This window comes from Odontesthes bonariensis, chromosome 18 (assembly GCF_027942865.1).
Source record: "Odontesthes bonariensis isolate fOdoBon6 chromosome 18, fOdoBon6.hap1, whole genome shotgun sequence".
Taxonomy (NCBI): domain Eukaryota; kingdom Metazoa; phylum Chordata; class Actinopteri; order Atheriniformes; family Atherinopsidae; genus Odontesthes; species Odontesthes bonariensis.
Genome location: NC_134523.1, coordinates 22572712 through 22588905, shown reverse-complemented (window position 1 = coordinate 22588905; position 16194 = coordinate 22572712). Strand labels below are relative to the sequence as shown.

The window sequence follows — 16194 nt, the reverse complement described above, 5'->3', positions numbered from 1 at the left end:
TTATCGTTCTTGTGTGTATGATGCCACAGTCGTTCAGATCACCTTGATATCTCAGTCCCAGCTGACTCTGCAGAAAACCAAACTGAAAGACGTCACCAACAAGCTGGAGAAGCTCAACCAGTCACATCACCTCCTGTTCGCCCAGTATCCTGCTCTAAACCAGTACTGCCCTGTTAGCAACTCCACTACTGGTGGTGAGTGTGTAATGGTACTTCAGTGAGAACTTTACAATGATGAACATGTTGTAAAAATAAGGACATGTTTTTTCATAATCCTTAGATGGAATAAAAGGCATCACAGGTAAGACCTGTTGTTAATTTCAAGCTAAAATTCAGGTTTTTTTGGGTATCTGGATTGTGCTGAAAGGCAACAGATGCCAACAGAGGTCGCACATGGATATCAGATGAAATATATTTAATATCTTCTAATGATTACGAATATAGGAAAGCTGATCATTAAAATTTGAGTTTGATGAAGTATGAAATTGCAGTTAAAACACAAGGATTTTTTTTTTTCACAAAGCTGGTCTGATTTGCATATTTATTTGCAAAGATACACAAACCATAATCGGCTCAACCGTGACAGTTTAAGGACTGCTCTTTGGAGACAGATAAGATGTATTTTGTCCTTTCTGTCCTTATCTGTAACTGAAATGATACATGCTACATCGTGTTTTCAATCATTTACACCCAGCTGTCTAAGTTTACACAGCACAAACGAAATCTAATACAACAGTCCTTCTTAAAATTAGAAACACTTATCATGACTCAGTATAATTTTATAGATCACGAACTACATCTAAAACAGCTTCAGTGAGAAACTGAATATAAGAGCCATCATGAGGGGGAACAATTATTGCAAGACTGTATTAGTTTTAGGGAAATTGAACAATTGTGGTGGAGCTATTTTGTTTAATTTTATCACAAAAAAAATCATGTTTTCAAATGATCATTAAAAAAATGTCCCAATGTTGGTTTGAAAAAAAAGTATTTGAAATGATAATTTAGGCATCCGCGGGCTAGAAACCGCCATCTAGGGAACCTTCAAATAGCGGTTAAAAGTTTGACCCATACCCTGGCATGGCATGGCATTTTCACTGCGAAAAGGTTATTCAGAGCTTGAAGCAGATTAAAACAAGCTTTGAGGGTCAGTTATTCCATCTGAGCGTTTTCCACTCTGTGCTTGGTTTCGCTCAGAAAGAGAGTGCTGGATGCCTCAGGGGGAGATATGTTTCCTCTTCAGCCAGGACTGGATGGGCAGTCAGTACCACTGCAAGTCACTGGGTGGCGCTGTGGGTACAATCAGGACGGAGGAGGAACGGGCTCATACACACAGACACGTCTTCTCCAGCACTTACTTTAGCTTATTATTCTTTATCTTTATCTTTTAGCTTATATCTTTGTTCAAGAAACACATCTTAATTCACTCATGTTGACTACATAACACATAAAACACCAGAAACTGTCTCAGTTGTTAAATATCAAGTATTTTATTGTTATTGTATGTCTTACTTGGAACTCTGCTGATATATTCCGTATCTATGAACATATGAGATGTTGATATATTAGCTGTTAGGGCACACACCTCAATGTGCACAAGTATACACAGACTCACACATCAGAGAGAAAAAGTTAAGAATAGTTTCTCGACCTCGAAGAAACATGAAGACGTCTGAAGGAGCGGCCCCTGCCCGAGGTCATTTCAGGTTTTGTCTTTCATTGAAGTTACTGTATGCGTAACACTGCTTATGTCCTGGATTCAACACCAGAAAAGATTCAACCCTGCTTCTGAAGAAGAGGGGAGCAAAGTTACATTTGAGGACGCGTTTCTCAGGTAGTTCTATTCAACACGGCCCAGAGTTTGAGTCACGGAGACTCATACTGGCTCGGCCTGAGGACGGGGCCGGGCAATGGAGCGATGGCTCCCCGTTGGAAAAAGGACAACAGTGGGTATGAGAGGCATGAAGAGGAGGAGTAAAAGGAGGAGACGGGGGGGGTTGAACAGGGATAAACAGGGCTCCTGAGTTTATGAGCCAACAGACACTGATCTCTGCTTCTTAAGCCTGTGACAGTTTGATCACATGCTGCTGGATCACCTGTCCGGATAGACAACTATAAAAAGACAGGCCGAGGTGTTAAGTCTTATCGATTTTTAACTGTGAAGGAAGAAATCCAAACTTTCCCTGTGGTTCGATATAAAACTGCATGCTTAAAGTACATCACAGGCCTCAAAAACAAACAATAAGTTAGGAGAAAACATAACAAGAGGACAAGACTTAATGGAGCATTTAAAGGCATTTAGACATTTTATGTTGTTTTGGTTTTTTTTATCATCATGACTTTGGTTCAGTGTTTTTAATGCACAATGCACAATGAATAGCAAAACCTTAGATTTCGAGATTTAATTTCTTTCTCGTGAAAACTGCCATCACATATATATATAACGGTGTGATGAAATAAGACATTAAATCCATTTTAGGTCTTTTTTGGTCATACTTCTAAAAAAGCTACATATGAAGTAACTAATTTGTTGCTCTTAGTCTATGTCAGTTATACACTATCAATACCAGAGTGTTTTATAATCATATATGATTAATAAATACAACAAAAGTATTTTAGTCATGTATTTATAGGAGCAGAGTTAATGATGCTTAGATTTCACTCCCGGTTATCAGAGTAAAGTTGTTGTTGTTTTTTTAACAATGTTTTTTATATTTTTTTCCACAACATGGAACAATGTATAACTACTTGAATACCTTAAGATGAACAGAAATTAAAAGTGAGAGAAAGCTTATAACAGAGTCTTAGCTTCTATATTTGATCCTTTTTTGCAGTTGTAAAAAGTACATGGCACTCTTGATCCACTGTCCAGGCCTTGCAGGTGAGGGGTCCTTCCATTTATGGAGAATAAGCCGCCTTGCCAGATGTGAACACAAGGTAATAATGCAGTTTGAGCTTTGTTCAGGTTCAATTTTGAAGAGGTGATCCCAAATATTGCAGTGATAACGGAAGATTTCCCCAAAAAAGTGCCCAAAGACTGTTCACACCGCTTACATGTAGGTGTAGCATTACTGGAGATTGCAGCTGACTTCTGACTTCTGACCAGTGAAGTTTACGTACAACCTTAAACTCAATTATAATGTATTTGATGCAGATGGAGGACGAGTGAATCTTCTGAATAGCCTTCTGCCACACATCACCTAATATCTGTTCTCCAAAATCTTCTTCCCATCTCTGTTTTAAAGAGTCTAAAGTATCAGAGTGAAGTTTGCAGAAGTCTTCTTGTTAAGACATTGTTCTTGCAAGGTTCGTACTCGTGTCATCAATGGATGCCCAATTTTTCTTATTGTAGACACACTAACACCAAAGCAACGCTGGAGAATTTAGGCATTTGTTTGCTCTTTGGCTCCCCCTACTGTTGGGAAATGTAACTCCCGCGTCTGAAAAACACATCTCTGAACCCTGAAATTGTGCAGCAATACACATTAATTGTTTTTCTCGTGTTGAAGAAGTAACAAAGACGCCACCAAAAGTCCATGAAAATGTAGATGTAGCTGCGTATATGTCAGGCCCTGGACTGTGCATAACAAAAGTCAATGTTCTTCAAAACTAATCACAATCAAACAGCTTCAAGATTCACAAACTTGTTGCTTTCAGAATCAGAATTACTTTATTAATCCCTTGCGGGAAATTCCTTTTTTGCAGTGCCCTCGTTTACAAAAAAAAAAGGGGAAAAAAGATTAAGTTAGGATGAATAAAAATAAGATAAGGAAAATCTCAGTATAGGCGTCTATTAAGATTAAGAATTGAAATTTTGAAAACAGTGTCTTCCAGCTGTGGATATACTGTTATGGTGGGGAATGAAATTAAGTGGGAGACAGCTTTAATTGTATTATGTATTTTTGTATTGAGTAGGAGCAGTTGCCATGGTGACAGATTAAAGTCAGTTTTGTCACCCTTCTCTCTGCAGGTTTTGGGAACGTAAGCCAGATAAAACAAGAGAGAGCAGGGAGCTGTGTGGTCGTCTCACCCCGGGAGACAACCACAGAAGGAGCTGGTTCACCTCCAGATGTTCCAGCCAGCTGAGGGGGATCTGTGAGAGGAGACAGGACTAGCTATTAAACATTTTATTCACTAAAACCATCCCTTTGTCTGTGCGTGACTCCACTTTTTTACATTTCACGATCTTTTTCTTTTTTAACATTTCTAAAATTAAAAGCGTCTCACAGAGTGTGAAAATAACTTGCTGCAAGGTGCCATCCTCTCAGATTTCTGGTTATTCTGTTATGAATAACACATAAAATCTGTAGCTAAAAACATCTTTCAGGATCAGGTTGCATGACCAAAACTAAGCGTATGTTTCTATTTATCATCACTACTTTGTGGTACCCTTCAAATCTGCAATATATTTTGTATTTAGTCATTTTTTTATTTGAATCTTTCTTTGAATAAAACTGAATTAATCAACTGTGTCCTGAAGTTCGATATGTGTGTGCTAGCTTAATAACTAAGGTTAATAATGCATGTTAATGCTCAGTGCTTAAGCACAAGAGGTGATATGTGCATATTTATTATACTTTTGTGTTATCAATCAACTCATCATTCAACATATATCATGATTATTTAAAACATTTTAGGAGCTCTTCACTTCATTAGTCTCTTTGACGCTGTTAATAGCGTTTTCTTGCATTTCCTCATTTTGTCCAGAAGGTGGCAGTGGTGTGCTTCGATGCCAATCTGATCCGCAGCATCCCTTTCCCAGCATGCCTTGCGTGTAAGAAGCGCTCAGAACGCCTGATCTTGGGATTACAGTCAAGTGTCTCTTTGAGAGGTAATTTAAATGTTTGTATGTTTGTTTGTCATTTGCATTCTGAGTATGGTTTGATTAACGTAGCTTGAAAAGTTCATTTTAAATGCGCTTTTGTTTCTTAACCCTGTATTTATTTGTTTTAACCACGTTAAATTGATGTGGAAAGAGTTCACGGATTCATTAGCGGACTTCCAGTGATCGTGTAACAGGCTTAATTACTAAATATATCTGATTTACGTCAATGAACGGGTTAAATAGCCGGACGTTTTTTTATTATTATTTTATTCAGCATCAACGTTATTTTTCACAAATTCAGTCACAGTATCAGCTCAAAATAGTGAGTTTATTAGGGCAATTATATCAGCTTAATCGGTTTAGTAGTGGTATTAGTGAAGAGTTCCCTCTGCTGAGCAGATAACTCATATACATCAGCAAATATATATTAAGGGTGTAAATCTGTTTATGAGGTTATTTATTGTATAAGTCAAGGAAAGAAACTTGCGGTGAAATGTCCTAAAATCAAGGCTCTGGTAAAGTTTGAGATTTGGGGCTTTATCACAAGGTTTCTACTGTTGGACTAATGAGGAAAAACACACGTTTTATTTCGTTTCGACATTATTTTTTCTGATTGGGTGTGTATGCATAAACTCACTGGCCACTTTCTTAAGTACACTTGTTCAATTGCTTGTTAACACAAATAGCTGATCAGCCAATCGCATGGCCGCATCTCAATGCATTTTGTAGAGGTGGTCAAGACAACTTGCTGAAGTTCACACCGAATGAAGTTTGAGCGAAATCGTTGTTGAATTTCTGCAGTCCGCCCTTGATGCAGTGCAGATTCGTTTGGAGCAATTAAAATAAGTTTTAAATGCCGAAAAAGTCAAAATAATTTTTTCAAAGTGTTCCCTCTGAGAACATCCCCTCAATCAGAACTGCCCAAGGTAAAATTATTGAACTGGTAACCAGTTCCAAGTAGCAGGGATTAATTATTGATGGGGAGCTTTCTTTCAAAGTTCATGTAAAACATTTTTATCTCCAAATTAAGGGTGAAGCTTGGTTATGGTGATGTTGTGTTCTTCAACCAGCCGCCTGCAGTACTTGGCTCGTGCTCTGAGATTTATCACTGGTTGTAGCCGCCTCACCCACCACTGTGAACTGTATGGTAAAGCTGGCATGCCTTCCTTGAATGTAAGGCAATATACTCACTGTATAACTCTTGTTTACAAGGCTCTCATGGGCTTGGTTCCCACCTATTTATGCACTTTTCTTCAGAGAACTGAAAGCAGTTATGCCTTACGGTCAAATGGCATTTTGTATTTCTTTGCTCCTCGTGTTCGAACTGAAACAGGAAAGAAAGCTTTCAGTTTCTCTGCCCCCTCTGCATGGAATGATCTCCAGTCGGATTTGAAACTGTCAGAACTTGTTCCACTGAAAGCTTTCCGCTCTATTTAAAAAAAACGACGATGGAAATCCTTCGAACAGTGCCTGTGTTTTAAATTTTGAACTTTTAATTTGTTACCGGAAACAACAACTTCTGCACTTTATTTGTCAAACAGCTTGCACTTTATATTTTGAATGTTTGTGCATGAAATTGTTGTCTCTCCGTCTTGTCCACCATGACGTGTGCTGCTGCCTTTCTTGGCCAGGTCACCCTTGTGAAAGAGGTCTTGATCTCAACGGGTCTTTTATCTGGTTAGATAAAGGTTTAATAATGTATTCATTTCATATTTCACCTTATTCTGCTTCAGTGTCTCTCTTTAATCAGCGGTCACTGTTGTTAATGGATGATACAGATGCCCTGTCCTCTGTGCATAAAGTGCGGTTGCAGTTAAGAGCTTCTTCCATGCTGTTGATCCTGCAGATCTCCAGCAGCTGAAAATGCCTGACGTGATCGAAGAGAAGCTCAAGAACTACAGGACGGCTCCGTTTGATGCCCGATTCCCCAACACTAACCAGACCCGCAACTGTTACCAGAACTATCTGGGTAAGCAGGACAACCTGCTTCACACAAACTTGTAGAATGATTCATGTTCTTTACATCAAAGTTTAACTTGTGCATTTCCTTGTTTAATCTCTCAGAAACTATGCTTGTCCTTAGTCTCGTAACTTGATTTATAAAATCGTCATACTGTTTATTCCCCCCATGTGTTTGGTCTTCAAAATGTGTAGTTTAACTGAGACTGAGACGGTTTTTAAAAGCTCGAGACATTTTGTGTTTGGGTTTTATGTATAAACATCTGATCATTTCATTCTCATCACAGTAATATAGAATTTCTGCAACTTTCATGCAGACTGGGACATACACTAGTGTGAAGGCTTTATTTACATTATCACAGCTTAAAGTAGTGATGCTCACTATTTTTTTTTCACAAGAGCCACATTGGCAGAGCAAAATCAAGGGAAGAGCCACTTTTACGACAACATACTAAGTCCCCTTTTGCAAATATGCATTTCTACATATAAAACATCCCACAAAAAAAGAAACAACACAGCCAATACATTTTTAATTAAGACCACATTTACCTTAATACTGGGATGAGCGGAAGCTGGCATGCATGTCCTTGACTTTCTTCATGTTGTATTTGTAGTTTTTTGTTGTAATCATTATGAGACATTCAAGATGAGCATGGTTTTTGTGCTGGTTTTTGCCCTTTTTTAATTAAAAACAAATCCATTGTGCCTGCATCTGGCGCTGGCTAAAGGAGCTAGCTTGCACTGCGGTCAAGTGTGACGGTGGTTTAAGCGGGCTGCGTTGCCAGCTTTAACAGAACCCCCTTTAGGAAACACCATTAAGCCTTAATTAATACTTAATAAAAATACTTAATACTACAAAAACGCAAACTTAATCAAAAATACTTAATGCTGTGCAGTATTCGCTGTATGTTATTTGAAAAAATGCATTGTTATTGTTACCATATTGTTATAAGCTACTATGCGAGTGCGAGCCACCAATTAAAGCTTGAGGAGCCGCATGTGGCTCGCGAGCCGCGCAATGAGTATCTCTGGCTTAAAGAATGAAGAAAATATCTATGCAGAAAATTAAAGGCTGTTAATATAAGGGCCATCCATCCATCCATTATCTTCCGCTGGTCCGGGGATCGGGTCGCGGGGGCAGCAGCTTGAGCAAAGAGACCCAGACGTCCCTGTCCCCGGCCACTTCCTCCAGCTCTTCTGGGGGGACCCCGAGGCGTTCCCAGGCCAGCCGAGAGACATAGTCTCTCCAACGTGTCCTGGGTCTTCCCCGGGGCCTCCTCCCAGTGGGACGGGCCCGGAACACCTCACCGGGGAGGCGTCCAGGAGGCATTCTCACCAGATGCCCGAGCCACCTCATCTGACTCCTCTCGATGCGGAGGAGCAGCGGTTCTACTCCGAGCCCCTCCCGGATGACCGAGCTTCTCACCCTATCTCTAAGGGAGAGCCCAGACACCCTGCGGAGGAAACTCATTTCGGCCGCTTGTATTCGCGATCTCGTTCTTTCGGTCACTACCCACAGCTCGTGACCATAGGTGAGGGTAGGAACATAGATTGACCGGTAAATCGAGAGCTTCGCCTTCTGGCTCAGCTCCTTCTTCACCACGACGGGCCGGTGCAGAGCCCGCATCACTGCAGACGCCGCACCAATCCGTCTGTCAATCTCCTGTTCCATTCGTCCCTCACTCGTGAACAAGACCCCGAGATACTTGAACTCCTCCACTTGGGGAAGGATCTCATTCCCGACCCGAAGAGAGCATTCCACCCTTTTCCGGCTGAAGACCATGGTCTCAGATTTGGAGGTGCTGATGGTCATCCCAGCCGCTTCACACTCGGCTGCGAACCGCTCCAGTGAGAGCTGAAGGTCACGGCCTGACGACGCCAACAGAACCAAATCGTCCGCAAAAAGCAGAGACCCGATTCTGAGGTCGCCAAACCGGACCCCCTCAACGCCCTGGCTGCGCCTAGAAATTCTGTCCATAAAAATTATGAACAGAATCGGTGACAAAGGGCAGCCCTGACGGAGTCCAACCCTCACAGGAAACATGTCCGACTTACTGCCGGCAATGCGGACCAAACTCTGACACCGGTCATACAGAGACCGAACAGCCCATATCAAGGAGTCCGGCACTCCATACTCCCGGAGCACCCCCCACAAGAGTCCCCGAGGGACACGGTCGAACGCCTTCTCCAAGTCCACAAAACACATGTAGACCGGTTGGGCGAACTCCCATGCACCCTCCAGGATCCTGCGGAGGGTATAGAGCTGGTCCACTGTTCCACGGCCAGGACGAAAACCACACTGCACCTCCTGAATCCGAGATTCGACTATCCGGCGGATCCTCCTCTCCAGTACCCCCGAAAAGACCTTACCAGGGAGGCTGAGGAGTGTGATCCCCCTATAGTTGGAACACACCCTCCGGTCCCCCTTTTTAAAGAGGGGGACCACCACCCCGATCTGCCAGTCCAGAGGCACTGCCCCCGATGTCCACGCGATGCTGCAGAGGCGTGTCAACCAAGACAGCCCCACAACATCCAGAGCCTTGAGGAACTCAGGACGGACCTCATCCACCCCCGGGGCCTTGCCACCGAGGAGTTTTTTGACCACCTCGGCAACCTCAGCCCCAGAAATGGGAGGTCCCACGTCCGAGCTCCCCAACTCTGCTTCCTCATCGGAAGGTGTGTCGGTAGGATTGAGGAGGCCCTCGAAGTACTCCCCCCACCGACTCACGACGTCCCTAGTTGAAGTCAGCAGAGCCCCGCCCTCACCATACACGGTGTTGACGATGCACCGCTTCCCCCCCCTGAGCCGCCGGATGGTGGACCAGAATCTCCTCGAGGCCGTCCGGAAATCGTTCTCCATGGCCTCCCCGAACTCCTCCCAAGCCCGAGTTTTTGCCTCAGCAACCGCCGAGGCTGCGTTCCGCTTGGCCTGTCGGTACCCATCAGCTGCTTCCAGAGTCCCACTGGCCAAAAAGGCCCGATAGGACTCCTTCTTCAGCTTGACGGCCTCCCTCACCACTGGGGTCCACCAGCGGGTTCGGGGATTGCCGCCACGACAGGCACCGACCACCTTGTGGCCACAGCTCCGGTCGGCCGCCTCAACAATGGAGGCACGGAACATGGCCCATTCGGGCTCAATGTCCCCCACCTCCCCCGGGACATGGTTGAAGCTCTGCCGGAGGTGGGAGTTGAAACTCCTCCTTACAGGGGATTCCGCCAGCCGTTCCCAGCAGACCCTCACAATACGTTTGGGCCTGCCAGGTCTGACCGGCTTCCTCCCCCACCAGCGGAGCCAACTCACCACCAGGTGGTGATCAGTTGACAGCTCCGCCCCTCTCTTCACCCGAGTGTCCAGGACATACGGCCGCAAGTCCGATGATACGACTACAAAGTCGATCATCGAGCTGCGGCCTAGGGCGTCCTGGTGCCAAGTGCACATATGGACACCCTTATGCCTGAACATGGTGTTCGTTATGGACAATCCGTGACGAGCACAGAAGTCCAACAACAAAACACCACTCTGATTCAGATCGGGGGGGCCGTTCCTCCCAATCACGCCCCTCCAGGTCTCACTGTCATTGCCCACGTGAGCATTGAAGTCCCCCAGCAGGACGAGGGAGTCTCCCGGAGGAACACTCTCTAGTGCCTCCTCCAGGGACTCCAAAAAGGGTGGGTACTCTGAACTGCCGTTCGGTGCATAAGCACAAACAACAGTCAGGACCCGTCCCCCCACCCTAAGGCGGAGGGAGGCTACCCTCTCGTCTACCGGGGTAAACCCCAATGTACAGGCGCACAGCTGGGGGGCGATAAGTATGCCCACACCTGCTTTACGCCTCTCACCGCGGGCAACTCCAGAGTGGAAGAGAGTCCAACCCCTCTCGAGGAGGCTGGTTCCGGAGCCCAAGCCATGCGTCGAGGTGAGTCCGACTATATCTAGCCGGAACCGCTCAGCCTCGCGCACCAGCTCAGGCTCCTTCCCCAGCAGAGAGGTGACGTTCCACGTCCCAAGAGCCAGCTTCAGTAGCCGAGGATCAGACCGCCAAGGTCCCCGCCTTCGGCTGCCGCCCAGCTCACATTGCACCCGACCCCCATGGCCCCTCCCACGGGTGGTGAGCCCGTAGGAAGGGGGACCCGTGTCGTTTCTTCGGGCTGTGCCCGACCGAGCCCCACGGGCACAGACCCGGCCACCAGGCGCTCGCCGGCGGGCCCCACCCCTGGGCCTGGCTCCAGGGGGAGGCCCCGGTGACCCGCGTCCGGGCAAGGGAACACGGTGTCCATAAATATTATTCATCATAGGGGTCTTGTGAGCTGTTCTTTGTCTGGTCCCTCATCTAGGATCTGTTTGCCATGGGTGACCCTACCAGGGGCTTAAAGCCCCAGACAACATAGCTCCCAGACTCATTGGGGCACGCAAACCCCCCCACCACGATAAGGTGACAGCTCAAGGGGGAGTAATACTCCCCTATACTCCCTATACTCCCTATAAGGGCTGATAAGTAAAATATCAGTTGTTAAAGAACAGCAACAAAGATATGTTGGGGGGGGTTAAAAAAAAAACTGGAAAGGCCGCATGAATAAATAAAACGGATCATCAGTCGCTTCTTATAGAAAGGAAGAGCCATCCAACCTTATCATACAGCTCACAGTGAAGAATGTTACATAACCTTGTGTGTAACATGACCATAAATCTGCTGCAAGGTGATGAACAGCATCCAAAGCTTTACAGGTCGCTGTGGACGTATGATGTTTCCGTCATTAAATACTGATCTGATCCTTAATGAACGCCTTTAAAACATTGGTTTCTTTAGTCAGAGTGCAACTAATGGTTAAGACAAGAAAAATCATATCCTTCATGTTTTTTCCTTGCCACTATTTTATGCAACAGGTTGGTGGTTTCTTCACACTATGAGCCAAACAGACTCACAGCAGACCAGTTAAGGTTGTGACAACGTCCTCTGGTGAAGTCAGAAGTCACCATTTTCATGAACTGATAACAGGCTGCCCTTAAAAACACGAGTAAGAAGGCACGATTGTTCCCTAAACTCTGAAACATTAATAAAAACAAGCATGTTCAGTTGATCCTGTTCACTGTCAGTATGTTTTCCTCAACCACAGAGTTGGTATGGCAGCATCACATACTCCCTTTATACATTTTACCTCACTGGATAGACTCTCCCGTGCACTGTGGCTTTCTCCATCACCATGATAGATATGTCTGTGTGGAGTTGTAAAAACCATGGACCTAAATGTGACCTGTGTCTGTTTGAATGTGTGTTTTAACGGGTAGACGAAGCCATTAATGTTATATATCTCATTTACAATCTGGAGAAAAAGCATGATATATTCCTGTAAAAGATATATTTTTGTCTTAATTTGATACATAATGTCATTGATCCAAATTAAAAGACACATATAATAAAACATTCAATATGTACCGTCAGGGGAGAGATGAAAAGATATGACCTCCTTTTTTTTGGATGAAGTATTAGTGCTGTCATGAGATTTAACAAATTGAGAGATTAATTAATTATTATCTGTAATTAATTTATCTAATTAATCTCTTTTTTAATCTCATCTAAAAATTGCTGAGAAAAGCCCTCAACTTGAGATATTTTCATTTAAATTCATTACATTATTGTAGCAGATCAAAAGATTGATAAATAACAAAAAAAGTGGCTTTATAAAGTCATTTATTGTTTTTAACAGATTTGAATAGATGCAGTCCTAGCCATTTACATTCCGCTTTATTTGAGACTAGTCCAAAGTGCTGCCTGCAACCTTTAGTTTTGACCTTTTGTTGATCTCCAAATAATTAGAAAATAAAAATAAAATAAAACACCAGGTTCATATAAAGTGCTGTAAACTATCACATCAAAAAACAGTAAGAACACTTTTCTGAGCAATACAAGCATTGAACACTGAACACTTGTTGCTTTTACCTCTGCTTCAGATAATATGAAATTAAACAGACCCAGCAGTCACAGTGCTGTTAGCACATCACGTGGGGTGTTCTCCTGGAGTTTAGTTTGGCGAAGAGCTTTGCTAACGTTAGCTGTGGCTGCACTCGCGACTGGGTGCTTTGCGTTGATGTGGTAGGCTAAACTTGAGCTGCTTCGGTGGTAAGCAAACTCCTTCTTACAAAGAACGCAGATCACTTTACTTTATCATTGGTGCCTACGGGGCGTTTGTGAAATGTAAATTTTCCATTCATTGGACCGACAACTCTCACATGCTCCTCCATTTTCAAGTCTCCTCACTGCTCCTCACCTTGCCCACCCAACTACAATGGGAGCCTATCAGCTTTTGCTAAACCATCCCAAACACAATGACAGCCAATCAATGTCCACTTCAGGGTGTGACTGACCACTGTTTCCCATCCCCAACAACTCAAACACAAGAAGCCAAACGCATAAAAACAGATTTCATAAAAGAGCAATTTGCATACAAAACAGTAAAGTTAGAGATTAAAAATTAGATTGATGCAATTAAAAAACATAACGTGCTAAATATGAATATATGTATATATACTTATATGATTTGTTTGTCTTAATTATCTTTTGATATTGACACAGATCTGGATGTAGGTAAAAAAAAATGGTGATAATCATGTATATTTCCTTATTTTGAACTGACAGTAGAAATGAGTAGTGTGAACATTAGAGTAAAAGAGATTATCATCAGCATAGAGATGCAGGCCAAGCTGAGTTATAAGAGAAACAACATTCAGGCTGTTCCCAGGATAGATCTTTGTGGGACACCTTTTGTAATGATGGCATATTTAGATCAAACATTTCCAGCCACAGAGTAACCCTTGAACCAATTATAAGCAGTTGATTTCATGCTATTTTACAACGGATTTTACAACGGACTGTTTTGTGGGTACGATGATAAAGATATGTCCACTTATAGCTAAAAGGGTGGCCGTGTAACATTTGAAAACAATTGTAGAGTTCAAATGTATCAGTGGCAAAGCAGATCTACAACTAACCTGCGTTGGTCATAATAATAAAGCAGAACAGCTTACATAAAACAAGACCTTGGTATAAACCCTCATATTCATGACTTTTTATCATCAGAATTGTTTTGACAGTATAGTCCAAATTTGAGCAGTGACATGGTGAAAGTAAGAAAATTAAGAGGCTTAAATCTTGCTTAGCACCAAAACAAAAAAGCTCCTTTCAGGTGAAAAATGTTTGACTGACTATATGTTGCATACTTGTTCAACTACACCGATACTACACCTAATTGTAGAATATCCACTCTGGTTGTTTATCTTCAGGTTCTTCTTGAACGTTTCTTCCCTCTGTACTTTTTTTGACAGACTTTCACAGATGTAGGAAAGCTCTGTCAGCCAAAGACCAGGACACGGCTCCCTGTGATTGGTACCGGAGAGTATACAAGAGCCTCTGTTTGAACAGCTGGGTATGTCCCTTTCGATACAGATTTCTAACAGTAAATACAGGAATGTTTGGTTTTTCCACCCCACAATGTGTTGCTTGTCCAGTTTTTATAGTCAAGGTTCAGATTTCATCATTTACCACATGAAAGTCTCTGTATCTGCAGAAACTACTAATTATTTTGATGCCGTTATCCTAAAATCACGAGTTGATTATTTTGTGCTCTGGTTGTTAATTAGTTAATTTTATCTAAGTTCTCTCAAGAAATTGGCCTATTCTTTTCTCAAGATTGTGACATGTTATCACTAGAAAATGCGGTTTGGTATCTCTCAGTCTTTATGGTGGCCTTTATGGTGTGCTTGAAAATGAGTCGTTCCTGTGTTAATATCTCATTTCATTGTTCATCATCACGGCCATGACACTTGGGAGGGATCTAGAACATTAAGTTAAGGCAGTCGTATCTATTTCTGTATGCTGCAATGAATTTAGTAAATGTCTGTTAAATCGACTCCGCTTCTGCCAGTAGTTGCAGAAAACAAAATGATTATTTTGAGAAAATAGAAGATAAAAGTCCCTTTTATCTGTAATCTTCAGTGTCTGGTCATGTGAAATTTTGGTGTTAAAATCATAGTTTCAATATGTCGTGTTTTATGGTCCCATTTTTAGCCCCAAGAGTGATCATTTTTCATTTTTCCCCATTTCTTTTTGTATCTGTCACAGGTTCAGAAATGGGATGACCAGTTGGAGAATGGAACTTTTGCCGGGAAGATTTGAATGCACATTCCTCTTTCTTTCTTTTTTTTTCTCATCTTACCATCTTCATGTGAAACATTCCATGATTTGTGTATAGAAGCAACCAAATAAATTAATTTATGTTATTCTGAATAATGTTGTATTTGGGCTTATTTATAGACAATGTTGGGTTCTTACTTTAACTCATGAGAACTACCCTGAACTCCATGAAACTATCCATGAAAAGCCACGAAAAACAGCTTCAAATAGTTTTAGAAGCATCCTCAGGTGGGGACTCAAGTCACATGACTTTGACTCAGGTCACAAAATTTAGACCTGAAAAAAAATCAAAAATGGATCTAACTCCAACTTGACTAAAACACATGACACTTGAGATTCTAGCTGGACTTAAGCCTTTTGATTAGAAAATGCTTCATACTCTATACCAAGGCCAAAGATTAAGAAGAGGGGGATTTGAAAAGCCTACCTGGGATCATTTCATTTCTGGGGTCAATTTTATGGCCAGAATTCACATAATTGCCAAACCCAAAACACTACCCAATCAAGTGCATATATGATGTGTTTAGATTTAATCCTTAATGACTGATTAATACACAAAACTCAACTCTTTAACTCAAAACTTGACTTAGAACTTGAACACAAAATCTCAATTTTATCTTGTGACTCACAAGAGTGACTCTGTAGGATGGCACAAATGAGATTGCATAGGTTGAGAAAACCTTTAAAAATGACAAGATCCATTTGGTAAATGTGACAAATATAAGATGTTTAAACTGGGAAGCAAATAATGGGCTGCGCAGTGGTGTGGTGGATAGCAGTGCCAACAAGTAAAAATACGGTTCAAATCTCAGCTGGACCTTTTCTGTTTTCTCCAGCTTCTCCGACGTCCTCCAGCTGTCCAGAAACATGAATGTTAGGTGAACTCATGATTCTAAATTTACCTTTGAGTCAATGGAGGCAGAGCAGTTTATGCACATGTACTGTTAAGGTCTGTAATTATGTCCGTTAAGAGTCTTTTCTTTGTTTTTGTGGTTTGAAAAATGTTTTACACAAGCCTCCTTGGAGAAAAGTCAGGTGGTTTGATTATTTTCAAGCCATATAATTCCTCCTCTTTAAGCTGTTAACCAACTACATCTGTAGATAAAGACCAAGGTTTCAACAATTTCTACAACTGGAGCAACTCTGAGCTGCATCGGATGACTTCCGTTGCCCCAGTAACGGGCCGCGTTTCATCAGCATCAGCAGCATCAGTCACCCAGCC

General features: G+C 42.5%; 1 protein-coding gene across 1 annotated transcript; it reads left to right on the top strand.

Moving 5' to 3' along the window:
* The first annotated feature begins 4783 nt into the window (after nucleotides 1-4783).
* LOC142367615 (cytochrome c oxidase subunit 6B1-like) lies at nucleotides 4784-15031 on the top strand. The gene is made up of 4 exons (XM_075449616.1): nucleotides 4784-4830; nucleotides 6671-6793; nucleotides 14105-14205; nucleotides 14901-15031. Exons 2-4 carry the CDS (start codon nucleotides 6688-6690, stop codon nucleotides 14952-14954), a joined length of 261 nt encoding a protein of 86 aa, XP_075305731.1. The 5' UTR covers nucleotides 4784-4830; nucleotides 6671-6687; the 3' UTR covers nucleotides 14955-15031.
* The last annotated feature ends 1163 nt before the right edge of the window (nucleotides 15032-16194 follow it).